The 25,530-nt window shown below is 33.4% G+C and overlaps 1 protein-coding gene across 2 annotated transcripts in view; it reads right to left on the bottom strand.

The window, feature by feature from the left end:
* Positions 1 to 25,253, bottom strand: part of ano2b (anoctamin 2b) — a 176,693-nt gene extending 151,440 nt beyond the window's left edge. For both annotated transcript variants that reach the window (XM_061914224.1, XM_061914225.1), the window contains exons 1-2: positions 24,743 to 25,253; positions 16,848 to 17,029 (exon numbers count right to left, since the gene is read on the bottom strand). In XM_061914224.1, the coding sequence (XP_061770208.1) occupies positions 16,848 to 17,029; positions 24,743 to 24,779 (219 nt within the window). In that variant the 5' untranslated portion in view covers positions 24,780 to 25,253. The remainder of the gene's footprint in view (positions 1 to 16,847; positions 17,030 to 24,742) is intronic.
* Positions 25,254 to 25,530: the final 277 nt, after the last annotated feature.

The following is a 25,530-nucleotide window of genomic DNA, read 5'->3' as shown; positions in this document are numbered from 1 at the left end:
AACAAGTGTGTAGGACACAACAAGTGTGGGGGTGGACAACAAGTGTGTAGGACACAACAAGTGTGGGGGTGGACAACAAGTGTGTAGGACACAACAAGTGTGTAGGGGTGGACAACAAGTGTGTAGGACACAACAAGTGTGTAGGAGTGGACAACAAGTCTGTAGGACACAACAAGTGTGTAGGACCCAACAAGTGTGTAGGGGTGGACAACAAGTGTGTAGGGGTGGACAACAAGTGTGTAGGACCCAACAAGTGTGTAGGGGTGGACAACAAGTGTGGGGGTGGACAACAAGTGTGTAGGGGTGGACAACAAGTGTGTAGGACCCAACAAGTGTGTAGGGGTGGACAACAAGTGTGGGGGTGGACAACAAGTGTGTAGGACCCAACAAGTGTGAAGGGGTGGACAACAAGTGTGTAGGACACAACAAGTGTGTAGGGGTGGACAACAAGTGTGTAGGACACAACAAGTGTGGGGGTGGACAACAAGTGTGTAGGACCCAACAAGTGTGAAGGGGTGGACAACAAGTGTGTAGGACCCAACAAGTGTGTAGGGGTGGACAACAAGTGTGTAGGACACAACAAGTGTGGGGGTGGACAACAAGTGTGTAGGACACAACAAGTGTGGGGGTGGACAACAAGTGTGTAGGACACAACAAGTGTGGGGGTGGACAACAAGTGTGTAGGACACAACAAGTGTGGGGGTGGACAACAAGTGTGTAGGACACAACAAGTGTGTAGGGGTGGACAACAAGTGTGTAAGACCCAACAAGTGTGTAGGGGTGGACAACAAGTGTGTAGGACACAACAAGTGTGGGGGTGGACAACAAGTGTGTAGGACACAACAAGTGTGGGGGTGGACAACAAGTGTGTAGGACACAACCAGTGTGGGGGTGGACAACAAGTGTGTAGGACACAACAAGTGTGTAGGGGTGGACAACAAGTGTGTAGGACACAACAAGTGTGTAGGAGTGGACAACAAGTCTGTAGGACACAACAAGTGTGTAGGACCCAACAAGTGTGTAGGGGTGGACAACAAGTGTGTAGGGGTGGACAACAAGTGTGTAGGACCCAACAAGTGTGTAGGGGTGGACAACAAGTGTGGGGGTGGACAACAAGTGTGTAGGGGTGGACAACAAGTGTGTAGGACCCAACAAGTGTGTAGGGGTGGACAACAAGTGTGGGGGTGGACAACAAGTGTGTAGGGGTGGACAACAAGTGTGTAGGACCCAACAAGTGTGTAGGAACCAACAAGTGTGTAGGGGTGGACAACAAGTGTGTAGGGGTGGACAACAAGTGTGTAGGGGTGGACAACAAGTGTGTAGGACACAACAAGTGTGTAGGGGTGGACAACAAGTGTGTAGGACACAACAAGTGTGTAGGAGTGGACAACAAGTCTGTAGGACACAACAAGTGTGTAGGACCCAACAAGTGTGTAGGGGTGGACAACAAGTGTGTAGGGGTGGACAACAAGTGTGTAGGACCCAACAAGTGTGTAGGGGTGGACAACAAGTGTGGGGGTGGACAACAAGTGTGTAGGGGTGGACAACAAGTGTGTAGGACCCAACAAGTGTGTAGGGGTGGACAACAAGTGTGGGGGTGGACAACAAGTGTGTAGGGGTGGACAACAAGTGTGTAGGACCCAACAAGTGTGTAGGGGTGGACAACAAGTGTGTAGGACACAACAAGTGTGTAGGAACCAACAAGTGTGTAGGGGTGGACAACAAGTGTGTAGGGGTGGACAACAAGTGTGTAGGACACAACAAGTGTGTAGGGGTGGACAACAAGTGTGTAAGACCCAACAAGTGTGTAGGGGTGGACAACAAGTGTGTAGGACACAACAAGTGTGGGGGTGGACAACAAGTGTGTAGGACACAACAAGTGTGGGGGTGGACAACAAGTGTGTAGGACACAACAAGTGTGTAGGGGTGGACAACAAGTGTGTAGGACACAACAAGTGTGTAGGGGTGGACAACAAGTCTGTAGGACACAACAAGTGTGTAGGACCTAACAAGTGTGTAGGGGTGGACAACAAGTGTGTAGGACACAACAAGTGTGTAGGGGTGGACTACAAGTGTGGGGGGGGACAACAAGTGTGTAGGGGTGGACAACAAGTGTGTAGGACCCAACAAGTGTGTAGGAGTGGACAACAAGTGTGTAGGGGTGGACAACAAGTGTGTAGGACACAACAAGTGTGTAGGACCCAACAAGTGTGTAGGGGTGGACAAGTGTGTAGGGGTGGACAACAAGTGTGTAGGACCCAACAAGTGTGTAGGACACAACAAGTGTGTAGGAGTGGACAACAAGTGTGTAGGACACAACAAGTGTGTAGGACCCAACAAGTGTGTAGGGGTGGACAACAAGTGTATAGGACCCAACAAGTGTGTAGGACCCAAAAAGTGTGTAGGGGTGGACAACAAGTGTGTAGGACACAACAACTGTGTAGGACACAACAAGTGTGTAGAGGTGGACAACAAGTGTGTAGGACACAACAAGTGTGTAGGGGTGGACAACAAGTGTGTAGGACACAACAAGTGTGTAGGACACAACGTAGGGGTGGACAACAAGTGTGTAGGACACAACAAGTGTGTAGGGGTGGACAACAAGTGTGTAGGGGTGGACAACAAGTGTGTAGGACACAACAAGTGTGTAGGACACAACAAGTGGGTAGGGGTGGACAACAAGTGTGTAGGACACAACAAGTGTGTAGGACACAACAAGTGTGTAGGGGTGGACAACAAGTGTGTAGGACACACCAAGTGTGTAGGACCCAACAAGTGTGTAGGACCCAACAAGTGTGTAGGGGTGGACAACAAGTGTGTAGGACACAACAAGTGTGTAGGGGTGGACAACAAGTGTGTAGGACACAACAAGTGTGTAGGACACAACAAGTGTGTAGGGGTGGACAACAAGTGTGTAGGACACAACAAGTGTGTAGGGGTGGACAACAAGTCTGTAGGACACAACAAGTGTGTAGGGGTGGACAACAAGTCTGTAGGACACAACAAGTGTGTAGGACACAACAAGTGTGTAGGGGTGGACAACAAGTGTGTAGGACACAACAAGTGTGTAGAGGTGGACAACAAGTCTGTAGGACACAACAAGTGTGTAGGGGTGGACAACAAGTCTGTAGGACACAACAAGTGTGTAGGGGTGGACAGAGGTGGGAGTGAGACCCAGAAAGACAACAAAGCAGACACACACACACACACACACACACACACACACACACACACACACACACACACACACACACACACACACACACACACACACACAGAGCAGGAACAAAGACCACAATAAGTATGAGTGAGGTATGCACATTCTCTGCTGGCAGTCAGGGGTCACAGGGGTCACAGAATAGGGGGAGCACTTTTAGGACACACCGTGCTGTTGCCATGGATACGTGTGGTACTACATGACACATGACTACAGTCCTCAATAAACTGACTATACTCATACTTTTGGTTTTTCTTCAACGTTTCAACCTCAAGATCCGGGATTCTCAAACTGTGGTACCCTAAAGTTCTAGTGCTACGCACAAAAAATAAATATTCAAACACAGTGTAACTGTTCAAACTGTGTCATGTTAGAGAATAAGGAAATGTATTTGTTAAATACAACTTTTGCTTTGTTTTAATGAATACTTAGGTCTACTACATAACTACACTACTGTATTGTATCATCATGGTGGTACTTAATGAATACTTAGGCCTACTACACTACTGTATTTAATGTTGTCATGATGGTGGTACTTAATCAATACTTAGGTCTACGACACTACTGTATTTAATGTTGTCATTATGGTGGTACATAATGAATACTTAGGTCTACTACACTACTGTATTTAATGTAGTTATCATGGTGGTACTTAATGAATACTTAGGTCTACTACTCTACTGTATTTAATATTGTCATTATGGTGGTACTTAATGAATACTTAGGTCTACTACACTACTGTACTTAATGTTGTCATTATGGTGATACTTAATGAATACTTAGGTCTACTACACTACTGTATTTAATGTGGTCATCACGGTGGTACTTAATGAATACTTAGGTCTACTACACTACTGTATCTAATGTTGTCATTATGGTGGTACTTAATGAATACTTAGGTCTACTACACTACTGTATTTAATGTTGTTATTATGGTGATACATAATGAGTACTTAGGTCTACTACACTACTGTATTTAATGTTGTCATTATGGTGGTACTTAATGAATACTTAGGTCTACTACACTACTGTATTTAATGTTGTCATTATGGTGATACATAATGAGTACTTAGGTCTACTACACTACTGTATTTAATGTTGTCATTATGGTGGTACTTAATGAATACTTAGGTCTACTACACTACTGTATTTAATGTTGTTATCATGGTGGTACTTAATGAATACTTAGGTCTACTACATAACTACACTACTGTATTGTATCTTCATGGTGGTACTTAATGAATACTTAGGTCTACTACACTACTGTACTTAATGTTGTCATTATGGTGATACTTAATGAATACTTAGGTCTACTACACTACTGTACTTAATGTTGTCATTATGGTGGTACTTAATGAATACTTAGGTCTACTACACTACTGTATTTAATGTTTTCATTATGGTGGTACTTAATGAATACTTAGGTCTACTACACTACTGTATTTAATGTTGTCATCATGGTGGTACTTAATGAATACTTAGGTCTACTACACTACTGTACTTAATGTTGTCATTATGGTGGTACTTAATGAATATTTAGGTCTCCTACACTACTGTATTTAATGTTGTTATCATGGTGGTACTTAATGAATACTTATGTCTATTACACTACTGTATTTAATGTTGTCATTATGTTGGTACTTAATGAATACTTAGGTCTACTACACTACTGTATTTAATGTTGTCATTATGGTGATACTTAATGAATACTTAGGTCTACTACACTACTTTATTTAATGTTTTCATTATGGTGGTACTTAATGAATACTTAGGTCTACTACACAACTGTACTTAATGTTGTCATCACGGTGGTACTTAATGAATACTTAGGTCTACTACACTACTGTATTTAATGTTGTCATTATGTTGGTACTTAATGAATACTTAGGTCTACTACACTACTGTATTTAATGTTGTCATTATGTTGGTACTTAATGAATACTTAGGTCTACTACACTACTGTATTTAATGTTGTCATCATGGTGGTACTTAATGAATACTTAGGTCTAATACACTACAGCCGAGTGTTTTCTGAGGTGTTCTTAGTGAAAAAGTGTGAGAAGAACTCCTTAAATCAATTTCAGGTCTGTTGATAAAAAGTTATTTTTGTTTTGTTTTCTGCCCTTTTTGTCAAAGCCCAGTTTTTATGACAAAAAAACAGAAAATGTGTAATATTTTCCCCCAGAAAAATATATCCGAGTGTAATATTTGCTGTGAGGTCATTGGAGCATGAAATAAGTCAATAATTCAAACCAACACTGATTTGAATTCATTATTATTTTTTGAGCTATGATAGTTTAATAAAACAAATCCCACTCAAGTTCCTGGGCACCCAAAAAGGTCCCAGTCATAAAAGTGTAAAAAAAGGTCATAAATGTTTTCACCTTCAACACTTAAATCAACTTCAAATCTCTCCATCAATTATACACTTTTATTATTAGGGGCCGAATGTACCTTTGGGACAGAGGACCCTATTGTATTTCTAAGGTTTTATTATTATTATTATACCGTCGCCTCTTTGAGCTGTAATTTGACCCCCTTAAAATGCTTCAAAACTCACCAAACTGGACAAACACATCAGGACTGGTGAAAATTGCGATCTGATAAAAAAAAACAAAAAAAAACAAACTCAAAATTGCGCTCTAGCGCCCCCTAGGAATAAAACACTGACAAAACTGCTCTTGGGAAGAAAACACAGACAAAACTGCTTGTAACTTCTGGTGGGAATGTCATAGAGATATGAAACAAAAACCTCTATGTAGGTCTCACTTAGACCTACATTTTAATATCCTACATCTTTCAGCAAAAATCAACAGGAAGTTGGCAATTACCCCTTCAAAACTAAAGTTTTGTAAAAACCCGTCCCTTTTTTTCAAACATTATCTCCTCTGAGCGCGTTTGTTGTGTCAGCTTCAAACTCGCACAGGAAAGAGATTGAACCCTTCTGATTAAAAGTTGCGCAAAGAGTTTTTCTAACCGCTCCGGTTTTGGTTTTACGAGCCTTCAAAGAACCGCCGCGCTGCTGCTGCTGCGCTGCTGCCGTCTCAAGATGGCCGCTTCAAAGCAGGAAGCACCAGCGTGACCACACAATGCAGAGAAGGTAGGTACTGTGCGGGTAAAGATATGTTGACTGGGTGAAAGAAGGAGGCACCAGTTTGACTCCAGGATACAGAGAAGGTAGGTAATGTGCAGGTAAAGATATGTTGTCTGGGTAAAGGCAGGAAACACCAGCAAAAGTTTGTCCCATCCATCGCTGCTTGCAGCTTTAATTTGTTTTTGTTACTTTGCTTTATGCCCGTTTTTTGTCAGAGAAAACGTAATTTTTAATATGGCAAACGTAAAATATGCAATATTTCCCCTGAAAGTATTTCAAAGTGGAATATTTAATGTGAAGTACTTGGATCCTTCAATATTTCATAACATTATTTATTATATTTCATTATTGTTTTTGAGCAATAACCATTTTTAAAAAAATGATTGGGCCCCACTCACAACAACATTTTTACTTTCAATACTTTGTTCGTTTTATGCTCTTTTCGTCAATGAAAGTGTCGTTTTTAAAATGGCAAACACACAAAAAATGCAGTATTTCCCCCAAAAATATTTCAAAGTGGAATATTTGATGTGAAATAATTGGAGCCTTCAATAGTTCAATAATTCATAACATCGACCTTAATTTATTATTTTTTTTGTTTGTTTGTTTCACCAATGACAGCTTCAAATAATAAAAATAGTGTTTTAGTCAACATTGAAACTTTTTCACGTAACATTTCACATCTTATGAAAGCTTTTTTGACACTGAATTTATGTAACTGAATTTTTTGCATTTGAATTTTGCAAAAGATCTAATTGTGCTGACAAATTATTGGAAAATCCCTTTTAAAATTCAATGTATAAAAAATATGTGTTGTAAAATTCAATATAAAGAACATTCTGTGTAAAAATGTCATAGTAAAATAATAAAATGTAAAAAAAAAAAAATTCAGTCCAAAAAATTTAAGTCCATAAAAATTCACAGTAAAATAAAAAAAAATCAGTGTATAAAAACTGCGTGTTAAAAAATTCAGCGTAACATTAAGAGTAAAAAAAAAAAATCAGTGTATCAAAATTCAGAGTAAAATTAATTCAGTGGAAAAAAATCAAAGTGTAAAAACTGAATGTATAAAAAATTCAGAGTAAAAAAAATTCAGTGTGAGAAAAAAATCAGTGTAAAAAAATTCTGAGTAAAACAGTGTATAACAATTCAGTGTAAAATAAATTCAGTGTATAAAAATTCAGAGTAAAATAAATTAAGTGTAAAATATAAAATCAGTGTATAAAAATTCAGAGTAAATAAATTCAGTGTCAAAAAAATTGTTAAATAAAATTAATAGTAAAAAACATTCTGTGTATTTGATTCCTTTTTTTATATGTTCAGGGTTTTTTAATAGTATTTTTAAAGTGTGAAAAAAATCAGTGTATAACAATTCAGTGTAAAAAAATTCAGAGTAAAATAAATTCAGTGTATAAAAATTCAGAGTAAAAGAAATTAAGTGCAAAATATAAAATCAGTGTATAAAAATTCAGAGTAAAAAAATTCAGTGTATAAAAATTCAGAGTAAAATAAATTAAGTGTAAAATATAAAATCAGTGTATACAAATTCAGAGTAAATAAATTTAGTGTGAGAAAAAAAATCAGTGTATAAAAATTCTGAGTAAAATAGTGTATAACAATTCAGTGTAAAATAAATTCAGTGTATAAAAATTCAGAGTAAAAGAAATTAAGTGTAAAATATAAAATCAGTGTATAAAAATTCAGAGTAAATAAATTCAGTGTCAAAAAAAATAGTTAAATAAAATTCATAGTAAAAAACATTGTGTATTTGATTCCTTTTTTTATATGTTCAGGTTTTTTTTTATTGTATTTTCAAAGTGTAAAAAAATTCAGTGTAAAAAAATTCAGAGTAAAATAAATTAAGTGTATAAAAATTCAGAGTAAAAGAAATTAAGTGCAAAATATAAAATCAGTGTATAAAAATTCAGAGTAAAAAAATTCAGTGTATAAAAATTCAGAGTAAAAAATTCAGTGATAAGAAAATCAGTTGAAAAAATTCAGAGTAAAATAAATTCAGTGTATACAAATTCAGAGTAAATAAATTCAGTGTCAAAAAAAAATGTTAAATAAAATTCATAGTAAAAATGTGTATTTTATTCCTTTTTTTTATATGTTCAGGGTTTTTTTATTGTATTTTTAAAGTGTAAAAAAATTCAGTGTATAACAATTCAGTGTAAAAAAAATTCAGAGTAAAATAAATTCAGTGTATAAAAATTTAAGCGGTACAAAATGGATGGATAGATGGAAAAGAAATTAAGTGTAAAATATAAAATCAGTGTAAAAAAATTCAGGGTAAAAAATTCAGAGTAAAACATTCAGAGTAAATAAATTCAGTGTCAAAAAAAATTGTTAAATAAAATTCATAGTAAAAAACATTCTGTGTATTTGATTCCTTTTTTTATATGTTCAGGGTTTTTTTATTGTATTTTTAAAGTGTAAAAAAATTCAGTGTATAATAATTCAGAGTAAAATAAATTCAAAAAAACCTTAACATTGAAAAAAAAGGAATAAAATATACAGAATTTTTTTACTCTGAATTTTTTCAACTGATTTTTTTATCACTGATTTTTTTACACTGAATTGTTATACACTGAATTTTTTTACACTTTAAAAATACAATTAAAAAAACCCTGAACATATAAAAAAAAGGAATCAAATACATAGAATGTTTTTTACTACGAATTTTATTTAATTATTTTTTTTGACACTGAATCTAATTACTCTGAATTTTTATACACTGATTTTATATTTTACACTTAATTTCTTTTACTCTGAATGTTTATACACTGAATTTCTTTTACTCTGAATTTTTTTACACTGAATTGTTATACACTGAATTTTTTTACACTTTAAAAATACAATTAAAAAACCCTGAACATATAAAAAAAGGAATCAAATAGACAGAATGTTTTTTACTATGAATTTTATTTAACTATTTTTTTTTACACTGAATTTATTTACTCAGAATTTTTATACACTGATTTTATATTTTACACTTAATTTCTTTTACTCTGAATTATTATACACTGAATTTATTTAAATAGTATTTTCAAAATGTTCCGTGGGTGTTAAAAACATCTGCGGGCTGCAAATGTCACCCCGGGCCACACTTTGGAACTTTATTCCCACTCACGATTGGACCAGAAAGTGACTATAGTGTAGTTCCTAACAAAAATGTTACTTGAAGCAGTAATTAAGAAACATTTGAATGACGGAGGCGTGCATGCGTGCGTGCATATTGCGCGTGCAAAGGAGGTTTAGTACGCGCAGAGGCAGTTTGTACTTACTGGGATCTTGTCCTCGGTCTGCATGCCGGCCTCCTACAGCCCAGCACACACGTGGGAGAAGACCAGCAAAGTTGCCCAATTCATGCCCGCCGGCCTCGGCTCCATGCCCGCCACTTGGCCGCTACAAGTCCCCGCGGTTGGTCCGCAGTCGGCGGGCAACAGGTCGCATGGCGCGGATCGCCCGACGGACTTCAACTCGGACTGGAAGAGGGGGGCGCGCACCGGCAGGATGGCGCGCGCGCGCGGGGGAGGTGCGCGCGCCTTCCACGCTGGGAGCGTGCGTGTGTGTAGGCTGCGTGCGCACCTCCACGCGTGGCACGCTGGGAAAATGTCCCTTTTCCCCCCGCGCACTCGGCGGACACTTCATTAGGTACACCTACACGACTTTTTGTCCAATTCAAAAAAAAAAGATTATAAAGATTTGTTTTTAATCGACATGAAAGTACTTCTTTTTTTAACAGTGATTGACAGCGTGTGATGTGCGGATCGATACTGAAACAGCCATACTGGCAGATACCAGACATTGAGGATATCATTTGTCGTGAGTTGTTGTTTTATGCTAACAAAAGTGACTGAAATGTGAAATAACATTCATGAGTTGTTTTTTTTATGCTAATAACATTGACTGAAATGCTAACATGCTATCACCAAATAAAAATATTAATGATTTGTTTTATGCTAACAATTGACTGAAATGCTAACATACTAACAGTTAGCATGCTAACCTGCTAGCACCAAAATAACAACATTCATGAGTTTTTTTAATGCTAATAACATTGACTGAAATGCTAACATACTAACAGTAAGCATGCTAACCTGATAGCACTTAATAAAAATATTAATGATTTGTTTTATGCTAACAATTGATTGAAATGCTAACATACTAACAGTTAGCATGCTAACCTGATAGCACTAAATAAAAATATTAATGATTTGTTTTATGCTAACAATTGACTGAAATGCTAACATACTAACAGTTAGCATGCTAACCTGCTAGAACCAAAATAACAACATTCATGAGTTTTAGTTTTATACTAACAACATTCACTGAATTGCTAACATACTAACAGTAAGCATGCTAACCTGCTATCACCAAACAAAAATATTAATGATTTGTTTTATGCTAACAATTGATTGAAATGCTAACATACTAACAGTTAGCATGCTAACCTGCTAGCACCAAAATAACAACATTCATGAGTTGTTTTTTTAATGCTAATAACATTGACTGAAATGCTAAAATACTAACAGTATGTATGCTAACCTGCTATCACCAAATAAAAATATTAATGACTTGTTTTATGCTAACAATTGACTGAAATGCTAACATACTAACAGTTAGCATGCTAACCTGCTAGCACCAAAATAACAACATTCATGAGTTTTTTTAATGCTAATAACATTGACTGAAATGCTAACATACTAACAGTAAGCATGCTAACCTGATAGCACTTAATAAAAATATTAATGATTTGTTTTATGCTAACAATTGATTGAAATGCTAACATACTAACAGTTAGCATGCTAACCTGATAGCACTAAATAAAAATATTAATGATTTGTTTTATGCTAACAATTGACTGAAATGCTAACATACTAACAGTTAGCATGCTAACCTGCTAGAACCAAAATAACAACATTCATGAGTTTTAGTTTTATACTAACAACATTCACTGAATTGCTAACATACTAACAGTAAGCATGCTAACCTGCTATCACCAAACAAAAATATTAATGATTTGTTTTATGCTAACAATTGATTGAAATGCTAACATACTAACAGTTAGCATGCTAACCTGCTAGCACCAAAATAACAACATTCATGAGTTGTTTTTTTAATGCTAATAACATTGACTGAAATGCTAAAATACTAACAGTATGTATGCTAACCTGCTATCACCAAATAAAAATATTAATGACTTGTTTTATGCTAACAATTGACTGAAATGCTAACATACTAACAGTTAGCATGCTAACCTGCTAGCACCAAAATAACAACGTTCATGAGTTTTTTTAATGCTAATAACATTGACTGAAATGCTAACATACTAACAGTAAGCATGCTAACCTGATAGCACTTAATAAAAATATTAATGATTTGTTTTATGCTAACAATTGATTGAAATGCTAACATACTAACAGTTAGCATGCTAACCTGATAGCACTAAATAAAAATATTAATGATTTGTTTTATGCTAACAATTGACTGAAATGCTAACATACTAACAGTTAGCATGCTAACCTGCTAGAACCAAAATAACAACATTCATGAGTTTTAGTTTTATACTAACAACATTCACTGAATTGCTAACATACTAACAGTAAGCATGCTAACCTGCTATCACCAAACAAAAATATTAATGATTTGTTTTATGCTAACAATTGATTGAAATGCTAACATACTAACAGTTAGCATGCTAACCTGCTAGCACCAAAATAACAACATTCATGAGTTGTTTTTTTTATGCTAATGACATTGACTGAAATGCTAACATACTAACAGTATGTATGCTAACCTGCTATCACCAAATAAAAATATTAATGACTTGTTTTATGCTAACAATTGAATGAAATGCTAACATACTAACAGTTAGCATGCTAACCTGCTAGCACCAAAATAACAACATTCATGAGTTTTTTTAATGCTAATAACATTGACTGAAATGCTAACATACTAACAGTAAGCATGCTAACCTGATAGCACTTAATAAAAATATTAATGATTTGTTTTATGCTAACAATTGATTGAAATGCTAACATACTAACAGTTAGCATGCTAACCTGATAGCAAAAATAAAAATATTAATGATTTGTTTTATGCTAACAATTGACTGAAATGCTAACATACTAACAGTTAGCATGCTAACCTGCTAGAACCAAAATAACAACATTCATGAGTTTTAGTTTTATACTAACAACATTCACTGAATTGCTAACATACTAACAGTAAGCATGCTAACCTGCTATCACCAAACAAAAATATTAATGATTTGTTTTATGCTAACAATTGATTGAAATGCTAACATACTAACAGTTAGCATGCTAACCTGCTAGCACCAAAATAACAACATTCATGAGTTGTTTTTTTTATGCTAATAACATTGACTGAAATGCTAACATACTAACAGTATGTATGCTAACCTGCTATCACCAAATAAAAATATTAATGACTTGTTTTATGCTAACAATTGACTGAAATGCTAACATACTAACAGTTAGCATGCTAACCTGCTAGCACCAAAATAACAACATTCATGAGTTTTTTTTAATGCTAATAACATTGACTGAAATGCTAACATACTAACAGTAAGCATGCTAACCTGATAGCACTAAATAAAAATATTAATGATTTGTTTTATGCTAACAATTGATTGAAATGCTAACATACTAACAGTTAGCATGCTAACCTGATAGCACTAAATAAAAATATTAATCATTTGTTTTATGCTAACAATTGACTGAAATGCTAACATACTAACAGTTAGCATGCTAACCTGCTAGAACCAAAATAACAACATTCATGAGTTTTAGTTTTATACTAACAACATTCACTGAATTGCTAACATACTAACAGTAAGCATGCTAACCTGCTATCACCAAACAAAAATATTAATGATTTGTTTTATGCTAACAATTGATTGAAATGCTAACATACTAACAGTTAGCATGCTAACCTGCTAGCACCAAAATAACAACATTCATGAGTTGTTTTTTTAATGCTAATAACATTGACTGAAATGCTAACATACTAACAGTATGTATGCTAACCTGCTATCACCAAATAAAAATATTAATGATTTGTTTTATGCTAACAATCGACTGAAATGCTAACATACTAACAGTTAGCATGCTAACCTGCTAGCACCAAAATAACATTCATGAGTTTTTTTAATGCTAATAACATTGACTGAAATGCTAACATACTAACAGTAAGCATGCTAACCTGATAGCACTAAATAAAAATATTAATGATTTGTTTTATGCTAACAATTGATTGAAATGCTAACATACTAACAGTTAGCATGCTAACCTGATAGCACTAAATAAAAATATTAATGATTTGTTTTATGCTAACAATTGACTGAAATGCTAACATACTAACAGTTAGCATGCTAACCTGCTAGCACCAAAATAACAACATTCATGAGTTTTTTTAATGCTAATAACATTGACTGAAATGCTAACATACTAACAGTTAGCATGCTAACCTGATAGCACCAAAATAACAACATTCATGAGTTTTTTTTAATGCTAATAACATTGACTGAAATGCTAACATACGAACAGTTAGCATGCTAACCTGCTATCAAGAAATACAAATATTAATGAGTTGTTGTTTTATGCTAACAATTGACTGAAATGCTAACATACTAACAGTTAGCATGCTAACCTGCTAGCACCAAAATAACAACATTCATGAGTTTTTTTAATGCTAATAACATTGACTGAAATGCTAACATACTAACAGTTAGCATGCTAACCTGCTATCAAGAAATACAAATATTAATGAGTTGTTGTTTTATGCTAACAATTGACTGAAATTCTAACATACTAACAGTTAGCATGCTAACCTGCTAGAACCAAAATAACAACATTCATGAGTTTTAGTTTTATACTAACAACATTCACTTAAGTGCTAACTTTCTAAAAGTTTGCATGCTAACCTGCTATCACCAAATAATGTTTTCCTGAGTTTTTGTTTTATGCTAACAAAATTGACTGAAATGTGAAATAACATTCATGAGTTTTTTTTATGCTAATAACATTGACTGAAATGCTAACATACTAACAGTAAGCATGCTAACCTGCTATCACCAAATACAAATATTAATGATTTGTTTTATGCTAACAATTGATTGAAATGCTAACATACTAACAGTTAGCATGCTAACACCAAAATAACAACATTCATGAGTTTTTTTAATGCTAATAACATTGACTGAAATGCTAACATACTAACAGTAAGCATGCTAATCTGCTATCACCAAAAAAAAATATTAATGATTTGTTTTATGCTAACAATTGACTGAAATGCTAACATACTAACAGTTAGCATGCTAACCTGCTACCACCAAAATAACAACATTCATGAATTTTTTTAATGCTAATAACATTGACTGAAATGCTAACATACTAACAGTTAGCATGCTAACCTGCTATCAAGAAATACAAATATTAATGAGTTGTTGTTTTATGCTAACAATTGACTGAAATGCTAACATACTAACAGTTAGCATGCTAACCTGCTAGAACCAAAATAACAACATTCATGAGTTTTAGTTTTATACTAACAACATTCACTTAAGTGCCAACTTTCTAAAAGTTTGCATGCTAACCTGCTAGCACCAAAATAACAACATTCATGAGTTTTTTTTAATGTTAATAACATTGACTGAAATGCTAACATACTAACAGTTAGTATGCTAACCTGCTATCACCAAATAAAAATGTTAATGATTTGTTTTATTCTAACAATTGACTGAAATGCTAACATACTAACAGTTAGCATGCTAACACCAAAATAACATTCATGAGTTTTTTTTAATGCTAATAACATTAACTGAAATGCTAACATACTAACAGAAAGCATGCTAACCCGCTATCACCAAATAAAAATATTAATGATTTGTTTTATGCTAACAATTGACTGAAATGCTAACATACTAACAGTTAGCATGCTAACCTGCTAGCACCAAAATAACAACATTCATGAGTTTTTTTAATGCTAATAACATTGACTGAAATGCTAACATACTAACAGTAAGCATGCTAACCTGCTATCACCAAATAAAAATATTAATGATTTGTTTTATCCTAACAATTGACTGAAATGCTAACATACGAACAGTTAGCATGCTAACCTGCTAGCACCAAAATAACAATATCCATGAGTTTCTGTTTTGTACTAACATTCACTGAATTGCTAACATACTAACAGTAAGCATGCTAACCTGATAGCACTAAATAAAAATATTAATGATTTGTTTTATGCTAACAATTGACTGAAATGCTAACATACTAACAGTTAGCATGCTAACCTGCTAGCACCAAAATAACAACATTCATGAGTTTTTTTAATGCTAATAACATTGACTGAAATGCTAACATACTAACAGTTAGCATGCTAACCTGATAGCACCAAATAACAATATCCATGAGTTTCTGTTTTATACTAACATTCACTGAATTGCTAACATACTAACAGTTAGCATGCTAACCTGCTATCAAGAAATAAAAATATTAACGAGTTGTTGTTTTATGCTAACAATTGACTGAAATGCTAACATACTAACAGTTAGCATGCTAACCTGCGAGAACCAAAATAACAACATTCATGAGTTTTAGTTTTATACTAACAACATTCACTTAAGTGCTAACTTTCTAAAAGTTTGCATGCTAACCTGCTATCACCAAATAATATTTTCCTGAGTTTTTGTTTTATGCTAACAAAATTGACTGAAATGTGAAATAACATTCATGAGTTGTTTTTTTATGCTAATAACATTAACTGAAATGCTAACATACTAACAGTAAGCATGCTAACCTGCTATCACCAAATAAAAATAATGATTTGTTTTATGCTAACAATTTACTGAAATGCTAACATACTAACAGTTAGCATGCTAACACCAAAATAACAAGATTCATGAGTTTTTTTAATGCTAATAACATTGACTGAAATGCTAACATACTAACAGTAAGCATGCTAACCTGCTATCACCAAATACAAATATTAATGATTTGTTTTATGCTAACAATTGACTGAAATGCTAACATACTAACAGTTAGCATGCTAACCTGCTAGCACCAAAATAACAACATTCATGAGTTTTTTTTAATGCTAATAACATTGACTGAAATGCTAACATACTAACAGTTAGCATGCTAACCTGATAGCACCAAATAACAATATCCATGAGTTTCTGTTTTATACTAACAACATTCACTGAACTGCTAATATACTAACAGTTAGCATGCTAACCTGATAGCGGCAAACAACAATATATATGAGTTTTTGTTTTATACTAACACAATTAAATATAATGCTAACATACTAACTGTTAGTATGCTAACATGCTACCACCAAAATAACAATATTCATGAGTTTTTGCTTTATGCTAATGCAATGGACGGAAATGCTAACATACTAGCAGTTAGCATGCTACCCTGCTAGCACCAAATAATATCCATGAGTTAGTTTCACAACTACAAATGGACTAAAACTACAAAAAAAGTGTTCATTGGTCACCTTCAGAAGACTCTGGGCCTCCTCGTTCCAGACTTGGTCTCTGTGGGTGCTGGAGGTCAGAGGGTCCAGACCCATGACGGACACGTCCCTGGTCAGGTGGTACAGGGCGTCGCTGTGGATGGAGGAGGACTCGCTGAGAGCCGTGGCCACCCGGATCAGACCTCGTCCAGTTTCTCGGGACTCTGCAAGTCAAGTTCTTCATTTGTGGGACAATCAACAACAAGTCCATGTCCGAGTCTCACGTTCAAGTACAAGTCCATGTCCGAGTCTGGCCTTCAAGTTCAAGTCCATGTCCGGGTCTGGCGTTCAAGTTCAAGTCCATGTCCATGTCCGGGTCTGGCGTTCAAGTTGAAGTTCAAGTCCATGTCGGAGTCTGGCGTTCAAGTTCAAGTCGGAGTCTGGCGTTCAAGTTCAAGTCGATGTCGGAGTCTGGCGTTCAAGTTCAAGTTCAAGTCCATGTCGGAGTCTGGCGTTCAAGTTCAAGTCGGAGTCTGGCGTTCAAGCGGCAGTGGAGGTCAATAAGTGGGTCGGGACTCCCGTGGACATTGTGGCGTGTCAGGAAACCCTATTTGGTACTTTTTTGACACTTAATTTAGGGAAGGGAATTTTTTACATTTGAATTTTGTGAACTTTTTTTGCGCTGAATCTTTTTACACTGAATTTGTTTTACTCTGATATTTTTTATACTGATTTTTTTGACGTTGAATTTATTCACTCTAAATTTTTATACCCTGAATTTTTTACATTTAATTTATTTTACTCTTAATTTATTTTATTCAGAATCTTTTACACCGAATTTTTTACACGAAAAAGTTTACATCGATTTTTTTTTACTCTGAATTTTCATAGACTCAATTTTTAACATTCAATTTATTTTACCCCTAAATTTATTTTACTCTGAACCTTTTTACACTGAATTTTTTACATTGAATGTTTTTATTCTGAATTTTTATACACTGAATTTGTTTTAGAATTATTTTTTTAAATGAATTTTTTACATTCAATTTATTTACTCAAAATTTTTATACATTTAATTTTTTTACCCCACATTTTTTACATTTAATTCTTTTTCTCTAAATTTTTATACACTGACTTTTTCAAACTTAATTTATTTTGCTCTAAATTTATTTTAATCTTTTTACACTGATTTTTTTTAGAATGAATGTATTTGAACCTACATTTATTTTACACTGAATGTTTTACTCTGAATTCTTTACTCTGATATTTTTTATACTGATTTTTTTAACGTTGAATTTATTCATTCTAAATTTTTATACCCCGAATTTTTTACATTTAATTTATTTTACTCTTAATTTATTTTACTCAGAAACTTTTACACTGAATTTTTTACACGAAAAAGTTTACATAGATTTTTTTTTACTCTGAATTTTCATAGACTGAATTTTTAACATTCAATTTATTTTACCCCTAAATTTATTTTACTCTGAACCTTTTTACACTGAATTTTTTTACCCTGAATTTTTTACATTGAATGTTTTTATTCTGAATTTTTATACACTGAATTTGTTTTAGAATTATTTTTTGAAATGAATTTTTTACATTCAATTTATTTACTCAAAATTTGTATACATTTATTTTTTTTACCCCACATTTTTTACATTTAATTCTTTTTCTCTAAATTTTTATAAACTGACTTTTTCAAACTTAATTTATTTTGCTCTAAATTTATTTTAATCTTTTTACACTGATTTTTTTTACGTTGAATTTATTCACTCTAAATTTTTATACCCTGAATTTTTTACATTTCATTTATTTTACTCTTAATTTATTTTACTCAGAATCTTTTACACTGAATTTTTTACACGAAAAAGTTTACATGGATTTTTTTTTACTCTGAATTTTCATAGACTGAATTTTTAACATTCAATTTATTTTACCCCTAAATTTATTTTACTCTGAACCTTTTTACACTGAATTTTTTACATTGAATGTTTTTATTCTGAATTTTTATACACTGAATTTGTTTTAGAATTATTTTTTGAAATGAATGTTTCCTCAAAATTTTTATACATTTAATTTTTTTACCCCACATTTTTTACATTTAATTCTTTTTCTCTAAATTTTTATACACTGACTTTTTCAAACTTAATTTTTTTTGCTCTAAATTTATTTTAATCTTTTTACACTGATTTTTTTACACTGAATGTATTTGACCCTACATTTATTTTACACTGAATGTTTTACTCTGAATCCTTTACTCTGATATTTTTTATACTGATTTTTTTTACGTTGAATTTATTCACTCTAAATTTTTATACCCCGAATTTTTTACATTTAATTTATTTTACTCAGTATCTTTTACACTGAATTTTTTACACGAAAAAGTTTACATAGATTTTTTTTACTCTGAATTTTCATAGACTGAATTTTTTACATTCAATTTATTTTACCCCTAAATTTATTTTACTCTGAACATTTTTACACTGAATTTTTTTACCCTGAATTTTTTACATTGAATGTTTTTATTCTGAATTTTTATACACTGAATTTGTTTTAGAATTATTTTTTTAAATGAATTTTTTACATTCAATTTATTTACTCAAAATTTTTATACATTAAATTTTTTTACCCCACATTTAATTCTTTTTCTCTAAATTTTTATACACTGACTTTTTCCAAACTTAATTTATTTTGCTCTAAATTTATTTTAATCTTTTTACATTGAATGTATTTGACCCTACATTTATTTTACACTGAATGTTTTACTCTGAATTATTTACACTGAATGTATTTTACTCTAAATTCTCTTACTTTAAATTTTTTTATACAAAGAATTTATTTTACTCCAAAAAATTTACACTTAATTTTTGAAATTTTAATTGTTCTCCTCTGAATTTTTCACATTAATTTGTTTTTACTCTGAAATGTTATACACTGACTTTTTTACACTGAATTTATTTGACCCTAAATAAATTTTACTCTGAATCTTTTTACACAGAATTTTTTACATAGATTTTTTTTTCACTGAATTTGTTTTGCATATACTTTATTTTACCTTAAAAGTTTTTTGCACTGAATCTTAAAACACAGATTTTTTTAAGACTGAATTTTTTACATTTAATTTTTTTTCTCTGAATTTTTATCCACTTACTTTTTTTTTACACTGAACTTATTTTACTCTGAATATTTTTACACAGAATTTTTTACATTGATTTTTTTTTCTCTGAATTTTTATACACTGAATTTGTTTTGCACATACTTTATTTTACCTTAAAAGTTTTTTACACTGAATCTTAAAACACAGATTTTTTTAAGACTGAATTTTTGACATTTCATTTTTTTTCTCTGAATTTTTATACACTTACTTTTTTTTACACTGAACTTATTTTACTCTAAATCTTTTTACACAGAATTATTTACATTGATTTTTTTGCATATACTTTATTTTACCTTAAACGTTTTTTTACACTGAATCTTAAAACACAGATTTTTTAAGACTGAATTTTTTACATTTAATTTTTTTTCTCTGAATTTTTATACACTTCCTTTTTTTTACACTGAACTTATTTTACTCTGAATCTTTTTACACAGAATTTTTTACATTGATTTTTTTGCATATACTTTATTTTGCCTTAAAAGTTTTTTACACTGAATCTTAAAACACAGATTTTTTTAAGACTGAATTTTTTTACATTTAATTTTTTTTCTCTGAATTTTATGCACTTACTTTTTTTTTACACTGAACTTATTTTACTCTGAATCTTAAAACACAGAATTTTTTACATTGATTTTTTTCCTCCATTTTTTTTTTTTACACTGAATTGTTTTGGGGTTTTTTTTCTTTGAATTTTTTACACTGAATATATTTTAATCTAACATTATTTTACTCAGAATTTTTTTGGACTGAATTTTTTTTACTTTGAATTTTTGTACACTGAATGTATTTTACTCTAAATGTATGTTAATCTAAAACATTTACCTTAAAAGTGTTTTACACTGAATCTTAAAACACAGATTTTTTTAAGACTGAATTTTTTACATTTCATTTTTTTTCTCAGAATTTTTATACACTTACTTTTTTTTTTACACTGAACTTATTTTACTCAGAATCTTTTTACACTATATTTTTCGCGTTTATCTTTTTCTTCAATTTTTTTTTTTTTACACTGAATTGTTTTTTTTGTTTTTTTTCTTGGAATTTTTTACACTGAATATATTTTAATGTAAAATTATTTTACTCAGAATTTTTTTACATTGAATTTTTTTTACTTTGAATTTTTGTACACTGAATGTAGTTTACTCTAAATGTATGTTAATCTAAAACATTTTACGCAGATTTTTTTTTTTTTTACACATAATTTATTAACATTTAAAAAAAACTACACTGGATCTTAATACACTGAATTTTTGACATTTAATTTTTTTACCCTGATTTTTATACAAATAACTGAAAAATATGTTTTAAATGCTTTAATTTTGAGGCCAGTCTTGGACCTGGGTCATCATGCTCCTCATATTTTTTGTTGCCGGACTGAAAACGTCCTTTCTTTTTGCGACAATAATAAGGTTGTGGTTATTCAGGGATTCTGTCGCCATGGTAACACAGCAGGCTTCCCGGTTCCAGCACCACGGACAGCTCACTGCCGCGCTCACATTATCACCACCAGGAAGTAGCATTTTTGGGCGAGAGACACACTTCAATTATTCATTCATTCATTTGTCAAGTTGCGGTTTGGCCTGCTGGGCTTTTGTGGCAGCTGGAGGCTCGCCAGGAAGAATAAAGTGTGTGTGTGTGTGTGTGTGTGTGTGTGTGTGTGTGTGTGTGTGTGTGTGTGTGTGTGTGTGTGAAGAATATTGTTGCTGCTTTTATGACCACATTAATCATTGGGGTCAATTACCTTTAATTATGTGCAACAAATGCAAATAACCTTCCCTAGTCATAGTGCAAAAAAAAAAAAAAAAAATCCAACCACACAAAAAGTCGACACATAACACGACCTGCTCACTCAAATTTGTGGATATTATAAAAAAAATAAAAATGTCCATGTCCACATACGTAAGACAAAATTACAAGTAATTTTTTCCCGTACAGTGCAACAAAAATCTGTAGAAAAAAATAGTGACAGCTGTTGCCAAATGTCGTTGTAAAATATACGTCGTTTTTTTTTTTGCAGCGTGTAAACAGGAAGATAGAAAGACAATACCACAGTTTTACTGTACTAAGTGTTTGTTGTTGTTTTTACTGCAGATGGAAAAATGATACTACAGTTTTTTCTTCCTCTAAGACAGGGGTGTCCAAACTTTTTCCACTGAGGGCCGCACACTGAAAAATCAAAGCAAGCGGGGGCCATTTATTTTTTTTTAAACAATACAATATATGAATAACAAATATACATCTGGGCCTCCACTCAGGCTTGATGACAGGGACCCCAAAAGGATTTTGGTCCAAAAAAATATTTAAAATGTGTCATTATTCAGTATTATTGTTATTCAAGGTTTAAATCTCTACATCAACATTAGGTCTATCTGTCAATATAACCTTTTTAAAGATTTAAGTTGTATGCCCTTTTTGTCAAAGAAAACCCCGCTTTGTTATGGAAAACAAAACACAAAATATGCAATAGTTTTCCCCAATAAAATTTGAAAGTGGAATATTTGAGATTATAGAATAATTGGAGCCTTAAAAATGTCAACACATAACAACATTGATTTCAATTTATTATTATTTTTCTTAGCAATGACACGAAAAAAAACCAACACAACAATTATTGGGGATCCAAAAGGGTCCTAATCATTAAAAATAAAAAAGTTCTTTTTTTTTAGTGTTTACTTTAAACTTGGGCAAATTAATGCGTTAATTACGCGTTAACTCATCAATCTATTAACGGCGTCAATTATTTTATCGCACATTTGCGTATGTTGTTTACATGCTTTTATTTTGTTAACGCCTTTTCTTAACAAGATGGCGTCGAGGGGCTCTTGGTAAAGATGGAACATTTGGCAAAAATACCGGACAATTCTGCAAATTTCATGGCTGGCTTACAGCGTGGTCACTCCGGGATCACTTACGACCGCCAGACAATTCTGAATGTGGATAGATCGGGCCGTTTTGGACTGAATGACGCGTGCTTGCTAGACCGGCTAGCTAGCATGGGAATACTTTGCCGGCTACATCCAGCGGCCTGTGAAGCAGCGGAGTATATGTGTTGTCTGTCTATTTAAGCGTTAGAAGACGCCTTGGAGCCACTATTTTGAGAATCTAATGCATTGTGAAAGTAATGCAGTTGTTGTATTGAAGTGAAAATATCAAACTTCCTGTTGATTTTTGCTAAAGTATGTTAATTATTAAAATTTAGGTCTAAGTGAGACCTACATAGTGTTTTTTGTTTCATGTCTCTCTGACATTCCTACCGGAAGTTACAAGCAGTTTTGTCTGTGTTTTCTTCCTAGGAGCAGTTTGTCCGTGTTGTATTCCTAGGGGGCGGTAGAGCACAATTTTGAGTTTTGAGGTTAGGTTTTTTCATCAGATCGCAATTTTTGCCAGACCTGATGTGTGTGTCAAGTTTGGTGAGTTTAGAAGCATTTTAAGGGGGTCAAATAACAGCTCAAAGAGGCAAAAATGACATTTTTTAGGAGACTTTGCACAGGGGTTCTTTGAAGGCGCGTAAAATCAAAACCTGAGAACTTATCAAAACTCTTCTATACTTTTAATCAGAAGGGTTCAATCTCTCTCCTGTGCGAGTTTGAAGCCAAAACAACAAACGCACTCAGAGGAGATAATGTTTGAAGAAAGGTGACCGGTTTTTACAAAACTTTTGTTTTGAAGGGGGGATTGCAAACTTCCTGTTGATTTTTGTTGGGGGTTGTCAATCTATGACATGTAGGCCTAAGCGAGACCTACATAGAGGTTTTTGTTTCATGTCTCTCTGACATTCTTACCGGAAGTTAATAGCAATTTTGTCTGTGTTTTCTTCCTAGGAGCAGTTTTTTCAGTGTTTTTATCAAAAATAGCGCTAGAGCGCAATTTTGAGTTTTGGGGTTTGGTTTTTTTCATTAGATCGCAATATTCGCCAGTCTTTATGTGTGCGCCAAGTTTGGTGACTTTTGAAGCATTTTAAAGGGGTCAAATTACAGCGCAAAGAGGCAATAATTGCATTTTTTTTTGCGAAAATTTTATTTCGAAGGGGTTTTTGCCAACTTCCTGTAGATTTTTGCTGAAATAAGTGAGTGTATGAAAATTGGGTCTAAGTCAGACCTACATAGGAGTTTTTGTTTCATGTTGCTATGACATTCCTAACAGAAGTTACAAGCAGTTTCGTCTGTAATTTTTTCCTAGGGGGCGCTAGAGCGCAATTTTCCTTTTGGGGGATTGGTTGCTTAACATGTTGGGAAGGTTTGCTATACCGACGTGTGTGTCAAATTTGGTGAGTTTTGAAGCATGTTAAGGGGGTCAAATTACAGCGCGTAGGTGCGGAATAATAATAAAACACAGCAGTTTCAATAGGGTCCTTGGCCCATGGCAAAGGACTCCTGTTTTTCATTCTTATATATACATATATATATATATATATATATATATATATATATATATATATATATATATATATATAAAAAAGAAGTCAAATTTAAAGGCTATAATGAGCAGTTTTTGTGGGTCACAGCATTTGGAAGCAGGGTTTGATCATGATACTGATAAAGCACGCTAGCTAGGGAGGCTCCTAACCTCAGGTTGGTAAACAAAACGCTGCACTCTGAACTAACCAATAGGAGCGCTTCTTTTCAAGCCGGAGGACTTCCCTCCTTGACTACCAGCACATTAGTCCTGTTGCTATGGAAACACACGCTAAACAGGAAGTCCCACACACACACACACACGTCTCTGGTGCGGGAGAACAAATCATCTCTCTTGTATCCTGACTGAGCGTGGCACTCACCTGTCCAGGTAGAGGAGGGCGACCTGCGGACAGCCATGTTTCTTCAGCGTCGGTGGGACATGTCGTTGGGGGCGGGGCCACTCAGGACTACCTGATTAGCTGCATAGCCGGATTACACACTTGGGGACGGATGATTGGCTGGAAGGACAAGAGCCAAGATTATTGGGCCCTCTAATGTGCTTTAAAGACTACGGGAGCAGGTGGCCCACCAGGGGTCTGCCCTTCGGGACTAGGATTAGGACTAGGACTAAAACGGGCAGCGTTCCAGTGCAAATAGGCCACGTTATGTTAGCATGCTAACATCTGCTTTTTTTAGTCATGCTTTAAAAACAGGGGTCAGCAACCTTTTTGAAAGCAAGAACTTGGCTACTGATGAATGCCAAGGGCTACCAGTTTGATACACACTTCAATAAATTGCCAGAAATAGCCAATTTGCTTAATTTACCTTTAATAAATAAATCTATATGTATAAAAAAAATGGGTATTTCCGTCTGTCATTCCGTCGTACATTTTTTTCCTTTTACGGAAGGTTTTTTGTCGAGAATAAATGATGAAAAAACACTTTTTGAACCGTTTAAAAGAGGAGAAAACGCGAAAAAAATGAAGATTAAATTTTGAAACATATTTTATCTTCAATTTTGACTCTTTAGAAATTCAACAGAAAAAAAGAAGAGGAAAAACTAGCTAATTTGAATATTTTTGAAAAAATAAAAAAACAATAATTAATAATTTTTTACACATTTAATGACATGTTTTAAATAGGTTAAAATCCAATTTGCACTTTGTTA

The sequence above is a fragment of the Nerophis ophidion genome, linkage group LG10 (genome assembly GCF_033978795.1).
Source record: "Nerophis ophidion isolate RoL-2023_Sa linkage group LG10, RoL_Noph_v1.0, whole genome shotgun sequence".
In the NCBI taxonomy this organism is placed as follows: domain Eukaryota; kingdom Metazoa; phylum Chordata; class Actinopteri; order Syngnathiformes; family Syngnathidae; genus Nerophis; species Nerophis ophidion.
This window is presented reverse-complemented; position numbering and strand designations above follow the sequence as displayed.